Genomic DNA, 8,517 nt, shown 5'->3' on the forward strand with positions numbered 1-8,517 from the left:
TGAAAATAGGCCTCCCATCTTCTGAGCTTACGGAAATGATTCCTCATGACCTCCTTGATGCCTGTTGTTCTTCACTTTCCGTAGAGCAGAATGTGTCCCATGATGGGAGCAATGCTGATTTACAAAAATCACAGCGGGAGATTCAAGGTCTACATAATCCTCAGTTTGACTTCAGTGCCCGATTTCCAGCTTCCACTGACCGGTAAGCAGAGTCAACTAATGCACGTCTCCAAGCTTTTCACAGCTTAACTATTTCAAGTTGCCTTCAACAAACTACTCGCTAGAAGCGTGCGTGTGGTGGGAGGGTGTCACAACTGTATCTACTTCGACCAGAAAGCACGCTCAAACTCAGTTGGATTCAGTCTTTTTTAATAAATTAATGTCATTCAAAATACAGTGCCAGAACATGATGCAGCTGAACATGCTAGTAAGGTTTGTCATGAAGCACCTGTGTTCATGTTAGATTGGCGGCGCCCCGCTACTGCTAGTGGTTCCTGGGATTAATGCCAGAGCAGCACTAGTCATCTGCTCTCCTGCACACACAGCACAGGATATTCCTGAACGGTTTGCTTCCCCCCCCTCCCCCGAAGTAAAAAACCTGATAGCTAAGGGATATCTATACACAATCACACTACAGTAATGCTTGTTATTAAATTAACAGAAAATAAAGACCTGGTTAATCCACACTATAAAGTAGCATCACTGTTTTTCTTTTAATGTATACTCCCTTGAACAGGCTTGGAATGGCATGTCCCAGACTACATGAAAGCAATATAAAGAGACCTATCACCAGCAGGATCCCCTGAGTCGCTTCTCCCCTCTTATCTAAGCCATTCAGGCGTTTACATCAACTATTTTTTTTCCAATGGTAAATGTAAATGTGTTACCCTCATAAAAAAACTAGTAGCTTGCCTCTTTCCGTTGGAGCCATTATTATTCTGGGTCCCATAAATCCTTACATGGTACAAAATGCCAAAGCATTAAGAAGAGTTTTATATAAGGCAGGTTTATCTAAAGTCCCTTTCCCAGTCAAAACCTTTAATAATTGTACAAGACAAAAGCTTCGTAAATCCACTTGAGACCTAGCCACAAAAATATATAGGTGTCATCTTTGTTGAAAGCTGTAATTGTATTTACTGGAATAAGAAACAGAATTAAGGAAAAATCAGTGACAGTCTGGACGATGGAGTAAATTTGCTCTTGGTATTGAAGACTGAAAATAGGCCTCCCATCTTCTGAGCTTACGGAAATGATTCCTCATGACCTCCTTGATGCCTGTTGTTCTTCACTTTCCGTAGAGCAGAATGTGTCCCATGATGGGAGCAATGCTGATTTACAAAAATCACAGCGGGAGATTCAAGGTCTACATAATCCTCAGTTTGACTTCAGTGCCCGATTTCCAGCTTCCACTGACCGGTAAGCAGAGTCAACTAATGCACGTCTCCAAGCTTTTCACAGCTTAACTATTTCAAGTTGCCTTCAACAAACTACTCGCTAGAAGCGTGCGTGTGGTGGGAGGGTGTCACAACTGTATCTACTTCGACCAGAAAGCACGCTCAAACTCAGTTGGATTCAGTCTTTTTTAATAAATTAATGTCATTCAAAATACAGTGCCAGAACATGATGCAGCTGAACATGCTAGTAAGGTTTGTCATGAAGCACCTGTGTTCATGTTAGATTGGCGGCGCCCCGCTACTGCTAGTGGTTCCTGGGATTAATGCCAGAGCAGCACTAGTCATCTGCTCTCCTGCACACACAGCACAGGATATTCCTGAACGGTTTGCTTCCCCCCCCTCCCCCGAAGTAAAAAACCTGATAGCTAAGGGATATCTATACACAATCACACTACAGTAATGCTTGTTATTAAATTAACAGAAAATAAAGACCTGGTTAATCCACACTAAAACTTTGTTTTACAATGGAAAAATACATCAGCAGCAGGAAGTAATATACATGAGCCAATGTTACTGTAATACAGAATGTGGAGACATTTACCGATTAAAGCTCCACATAGACCCGCACTATGAGGGCTGACAATTCCTATTGCAAGCCCAGCAACTTAAGTCCACACCTGGTAAACTACCAGCTGCTTGGAAGACCTGTATTCTAAATAGACAGGTATAAGTTAGTGAAAATAGAATACATGCACCTAATAATACAGCTTGACTGAACCTGCAGTCATTTCGCCCTGCATGTTGCCATACAATGGAAGATCTACCCTTCCTACCGCAGGTAGATCCATGGGATTTGTTTCTTTTCCTTTTAATGGCATTACTATACCAACATGGATATTAGTATTTATTAAGGAAGTGCAGCACAGTCCTTTAATTAGGCCACACTGACAATTCTAGAACTAGCACTTAAGTAGAATATCCAGAAGTAGTTCAAATATAACTGGAAGATACTTTCAAAGAGAGTTGTGACATCATCCTAGAAACAGTAACTACTTTTTTTCTGAAGCTAATTTTCCTGAACCAAGACTTCATATAGCTAATCCTTTAGACAAGTCAGATGCTTAAGCTCAAGATATACATATACGTTTCTCAATTATCAGATAATAGTATTTCAGGTTATGGAAGCGTATCTGCTCATTTCACTGATTCATACTGAATGGCGGCAAGTGTTAGGTAGGGCATAGGAATACAACTCACGAAAGACAGGTTTGACATTTCTGTTTCCAGACCTGTTCTTTCACAGCCATCTATTTCCAGATAACCGAGCACAGAACCAGTTGTGCGGTCTAATTTGGGAGCTACACAGGTGGTAAAGTAACCATCTCCCCATCCAGCTCAAATTCATCAGCTCCATCTGGTGAGAAGAGATACGTTGGAGGTTTCCATGGGGACTCTTCAAGGCAAGATGGATACAGCTTTCCTACAGTGCACCGGAAGTCTTTCCCCAAGTCCCACAGCACACGTTCCGATATGTGCTGTCTTAGAAACCAGCGATCGAGTTCCAGGTCATATTGATAGGTGGCATACTTCGCTCTCTCGTTCATGTGGGTTTCTCGTATAAAGACGCATAAAGAATTAGAGATGACGACGGCTCTAACGCATGGGTCAGAATACCGCTTGGCAGGGATATTGGCTGCCATTCTCCATTCGTTTTTATTCACATCATAGATTTCCACAGTTACGGAAGACCCATCTACGGTACTGCTTGGGAGTCTTATACCAGAATTGCTGGCAATGTGCAGTCCTCCGATATAGAATATTTTATCGCCAAAAGCAGCGGCTGAAGCAAAACATCTACTTGTTTGCCGCATAGCCATTTCTACCCAAGCATCCGACCTGGGAAAATAACAGTACATCAGGTTGTGTGCCATTACATAAATGCAGTTGTGAACTGCTACTGCTGTGCTCCATTGCCAGGCGCAAGGCAACGGGCTTACCATGGTCCACTCGTCTTTCTCGGTATCGTATCTCTCCACAGTTCTCCTGTTGAGTTCTCCACCAACGCTATCTCCTCCGATTGCATAGATGTATCCTTCACAGCAGACCAGGGATGGCTTTATACGAACAAAGAGCATCGGTGTCTTTGGAAACCAAGTGTTTTGCTGTGCATCAAACCAGTAAAAGCAATTCACAGTTCTGAAGGCAGCCTGGAGTTTACTGCTTTTACTGTGATTGGTTTTCGTGTTTTTCAGAGGAACTTGCCCACCTGCTATATAGATGTCATTATCGGGAGTTACAAGCGTCCCAACCTTATGCAAGTCAGCAGGAGGGTTGCAGAGTTTGTAAACTTTTTCTGCCTGGGGGCTATAGCAGACAGAAGAATAAAGACTACCAGGGTTTTCAGCAGCAGCTTCAATGAATATCATCATCTCCTCTTTTGTCATACCAAGTCTGGGCTTGAAAAACTTGGGCATCGATTTGTACAGTCCTTGCACCACCACCGATTTATCGTTAGGTGGTAAGCCTTGAAACCAGGCTCTCTGTGTTACTTCTGAAAGTGCATCGATTCGGATTTGGCTAAGAACAGAGGACAAATACTGCGATCGCGATTCTGTGTTGTACTCCAGCCATAACATAGCAGCTTCACGAACTGTCTCCTCCTTTTCCACATTTAAATTGTCACTGCTTAAAATATCTATCAGTAGATCATGCGACAGTTGCATGAAAGCCTCCTGGTGGTACACTGCTGTGAACTTGTGCTCTACCATTCTTTTCGCGCTCTGTTTTAACTCTTCACAGCTGAAGAGATCAGCAAAACTTAAGAGACGCACACAATTTTCCGCGTTAATTTTTTTGATTAAGTATTCTCTACACCGTTGTAACACATCATCTACCTGTAACGCAAAGAAGACACAGTAAGTATTAGTGCTTACCATCTATTCCTTCACTTACCGGCAGCAGGTAAAGGTACCTGCATTTAGTGTTGAACACCAGAGTTTAGGCCTGGCATACCAGATATACACAAAAATACAGCAGTGACTTACTCAACTGATTGATACAGATCAAGTACATCACACGATTATGTTTGCTTGAGAAACCCATCATCTAAACATTAGAAGTGCGCTGTTTTACTTCCACCCTCCGTAGGATCCATAAAGCAAGGAGGGATGGGTACACGGAACATCATAGCTGGCAAGCAACTGCTGTCTATACTGAGCAAACTGAACAAGAATATTTTGAAATGACTAAACAGAAGAAACTATTTAACAAGATAAAGACAAAATGGTTCAGAGATTAGAAGCAGTTATTTCATACTCAAAATAAAACATTCCTACCTGTAAGAAGCAGGCAGTTTCATAAAGCTGTTCTACCGTGCTGTCGCTTATTGCCAGGTTACCCGTGTATGCATAAGTTATGATAATTTGTAAAGTGGCTGCATCCACATTCCTCAGGTGTACGTGTGTTTGTTTACTTTCACTTAGCCCGCTCATGAACATGGCTCTGAAGAGAAATACACATATTAAGACAAGGACCAACAGTAATCTTAGTCACTTATCACCTGTAACTTGTCAGTGATTACACTCCAAAAGGTGAACAGTCTTTTTGGTTGCCTCTTTGCAGGTGTTTAGTATTTACCTTAGGCTACCATCTAGTATTTAAGATAAAGCACGTGTACAAAACATTCAAAAAGTACCATCGCTGCCTTCTGTAGAAATACTTCATATTTATGCAAACTGTTTTATCTTAATCAGCAGAGAACTCTAATGATTTGAGAGTTTTAATGATGAAATTTAAAACCTTTTCTCTGTCAGGTGATAATATGAGGGAAGAAACATCCTCCAGAAAATACTGTTGAAACATATACAGATAGATTTTAGGTTCTAAAACAAGAACAGCAGATTTATGCAATGGATTGAGCTTAGTCATATCAAAAAGCACGCTCCTCTGGGAGGAGGAGAAGGTTAGCTCAGAAGAAGGAACAAGCACTAGCACTCCATGAAGCATTTCTTCTATACCATTCATAATAATATACAGTAAACTTCAAGTTTGTAGACAAAAAAAAAATCAATGACAAAAAACTATCAATCAGACTTTGTCTGGGGAAAAATACAAACCCCACGTATTTCCATTACACCTTCCTGAAAAAGTAGAAAGGCGATTTAATGGGGAACACTGATTTTAAGAGCTTTATATTAATTCAGGTTTGGTATTTATGGTTTTACTGAAAATTCAGCACAAGGCTCTCTATATTTATTTGGGGCTTTTTAGGAAACCAGATATGAGACAAGTTAGAAGGGACAGTGGGTGCACCCTACAGCCCTGCCTCCAGCTGGGGAGGTGAAAGAGACATGGAGATACACTCCCGAAGCAAAGCCATTCCAAGAAGCACCTGATACAGAGACAGTCCCCCACCACTGTTCCCTCCTGCCCCATCCCCATCTCTCTGTCTTCCTCTAAGCTCCTGAAGTCAGGGCAACTTGCATTTTAGGAGGGATCACTGACTGGCCAAGTGAGTATCAACTTGCCATGCAGCTTTGTAGAGGTAAGCAAGACAGTACGAGCACCAGCAGAGACTCCTCTTCGTAGAAAGGAAGAGGAGGTAGCTGCTGGAGAACCTGGCTCTAGTGCATGCTTACACACTGCTGAGCGGCCTGTGCTGGAGCTGGGCTGCTGCAGCGCAGCGTTCAAGCACAAAGACGGAAGGTGAGCTGGCTGCAGTCGTACACAATGGCAGGATCACACTAAGAGATGCTTTTCTGTTCTTCCCCCTCTCCCCACAGCCTCCTTCAGGGCTATCAATTTTTCATAATAAAGCTAAATTTAGGAAGCTGAGCATCTTTTTGTAAACCAAAGTAGAGAAGAAAAACAGAATGTGACAAAACCACAAGCGTGATACTTCTTTTAACCAGTGCCAAAACCTCATTCCATGAATAATAAACAAACACATATGAATAAGAGATCTGACTGCATATTCTATGCACTAGAATGTGCAGCACACTGCGTGGACTCGTGACAGCTTTCCAACCTTATGATTAGCCACCCACATTCAATCTGGCCACATTTCCAGGGGCTGTTATTTTATAGACTGTTGGAACTATGTCATCTGCAGAATGCCAACGGCAATAATCATTATCTAGTGATGACACAATACTTGTTGCTGAAAATTGTACCAGACTCATCTGAGATGAAAAAATTAACACAAAAACCAGCAGCAACAAAAACTTATGTGAAATAATAAATTAATCCTTGAAAGTTCCCTGCATTAGAAGTTACTCTCTACATGATATTCTATATGAGAAAGCAGACAAAACAAAAAATACTTTAGAAGCATTCTGTATAGTGAGCCCATCTCAACGAGCAGACAGAATTTGCAAGCCTTCCCTTGATTAAACGGGAAAGAAAAAGCCTACAATGCATCAGGAAGGTAAAACATGCACGGATGTCACCAAGGCTAGTTTCAAGCTTCAGAATTCCTTCCAGACAGGCAGATTAATTATACTGTGTTGCCAACAAAAAATGATCAATCACTGCAGAAAACTGATGGTGCCTCATCTTCTAGGACTTACTATCCACAAAAAGTAGTAGCACTCGACGTATCTTATTAATAAAAACTTTTCAAAGGACAAAAAACAGGACACCTGGGAAGCAGGAGCTACTGAATTAAAAATTGGAACAGCATCTCAGTGCCGAAAAAAAAACTGTTGCATTGCAGCAAGACTCTCAGGCAAGAGAAGAGTTTCTGGCTTCTTTGCTGAGCAGAGAAAAACAAATTATTCAGAAAACAAAGCCCAATCCCTACTTTTAGCAGAGGCTTCTGCTAAGGAACTACAGCTAATAAACATGACAATGGAACTCCCGTAGCCAAGTCTCAATAACCCCTTGTTACCCTACCTTGGGAAATAAAAGAAGATTAAATATTTAAAGATTAAGTATGAAGAATAAGAAATTTACTAATTATTCAGACTCGCTCAACTCCCTAAAGAAAACGAACCGTCGCAAGTGTGATTTCCCCACCACCACCACTTACTGTAAAAACTACAGTACCTATCCAGAGTAAGTCACAATATGCTGGAAAATTTATTTTACTCTTTTGGTGTTGGCGAGTAATGATATTTAGGTTTTTTTACTTACTTCGCTGATCTTTAAAACTCTCTGCAACACATTAATTGTTAATCAATTAAGTAATATTACACTCAAAAACAGGTATCAGATTTTCTAGAATTAACAGATCCTGCTTTGAATACTTACCTGAAATACGAGCTGCATGTTGCAAGAACCATCTTATGGCAGGGAAATTCAGTGCCCTCAACAATCAACACTATGTCAGTTAGCAACTGCTGTTCATAAAAGAATTTTAACTGCTCCAGCAAGGATACAGCGTACTCGGTATTTATCTGCCTCTCGTCCTGGGTAGACATGACTGTATTCCATTAATATCTCCAGGACCAGAGAGAAAAGTCAAGATCTTTTTGCCAGAGAAAGGTCAGTTGAACGTTTCTGAAGTAGCCAGGGAAGAAACGGCAGGAGGTCTGTAGCCTTGAGAGGCGATACTGATAAAAAAAGGCAGCGTTATCTTGGACTGCTGAATCAATGTTTCAGACTTTGACCTACTATTAGGTCATCATGCTTTGACTTGATGTCACAATCTGTTCAGAGACTTTCAAGAGTGTCTGCAGAGCTCCTGTTGAGATCTATGATGCAGCAAATGAATGAGCAAAAGCGAAGTCTGAGGTAGATTTCGTGGTAACATCTCGTGATCAGTGGCTGCACTTGAGTGACTGAAAGCAGGAAAATAAAATTAACTTACACATTAGCACTTTTTCAAAAACCTTTCACAGTTACCCCTTAAAAGTAATTGTCTAACAAACTTATTTCTAAATTAGTACTTAGTTACTTGCACAAAAACTCTTGTTGAGAAAAAAATTAAACAAAAGTATTGAAAAGAAATAAAAAGCAGGAGAGTTTGTACATTAATTCGCATCAAGACCTAGACCCATGAATTAAGATAATTTACTTCGTCAACACAGCTTCTAAGGCTGGACAGTTAAAATGAGGTTCAGTAAGACCTTACTCCTCTTCCAAGGATTACCCAGTTTTCCCTCTGAGAACACCTGTGCATTTC

The 8,517-nt window shown here is 41.0% G+C and overlaps 1 protein-coding gene across 2 annotated transcripts; it reads right to left on the reverse strand.

The window, feature by feature from the left end:
• Positions 1–352: 352 nt before the first annotated feature.
• Positions 353–8,163, reverse strand: KBTBD2 (kelch repeat and BTB (POZ) domain containing 2). 2 transcript variants are annotated; one of them, XR_663959.1, is made up of 4 exons: positions 7,644–8,163; positions 4,730–4,895; positions 1,887–4,288; positions 353–672 (listed from the first exon to the last, which is right to left on the reverse strand). XR_663959.1 is itself a non-coding variant. In XM_009332398.1 (3 exons), the coding sequence occupies exons 1-3, from the start codon at positions 7,811–7,813 to the stop codon at positions 2,753–2,755; spliced, it is 1,872 nt and encodes a 623-aa protein (XP_009330673.1). In that variant the 5' UTR covers positions 7,814–8,163; the 3' UTR covers positions 1,567–2,752. The 2 variants fall into 2 exon arrangements, 1 of the variants encoding a protein (XP_009330673.1); XM_009332398.1 differs by lacking the exon at positions 353–672 and having other exon boundaries at positions 1,567–4,288.
• Positions 8,164–8,517: the final 354 nt, after the last annotated feature.

The sequence above is a fragment of the Pygoscelis adeliae genome, unplaced genomic scaffold, assembly GCF_000699105.1.
Source record: "Pygoscelis adeliae isolate BGI_AS28 unplaced genomic scaffold, ASM69910v1 Scaffold58, whole genome shotgun sequence".
Lineage (NCBI taxonomy): Eukaryota > Metazoa > Chordata > Aves > Sphenisciformes > Spheniscidae > Pygoscelis > Pygoscelis adeliae.

Coding starts and splice junctions, on each gene's coding strand:
- KBTBD2 (XM_009332398.1), bottom strand. CDS start 7,813: ATGTCTACCCAGGACGAGAGGCAGATAAATACCGAGTACGCTGTATCC. Junction 4,896..7,643: donor ACATGCAGCTCGTATTTCAG/GTAAGTATTCAA, acceptor ATTTCTCTTCAG/AGCCATGTTCATGAGCGGGC. Junction 4,289..4,729: donor AAACTGCCTGCTTCTTACAG/GTAGGAATGTTT, acceptor TTTGCGTTACAG/GTAGATGATGTGTTACAACG.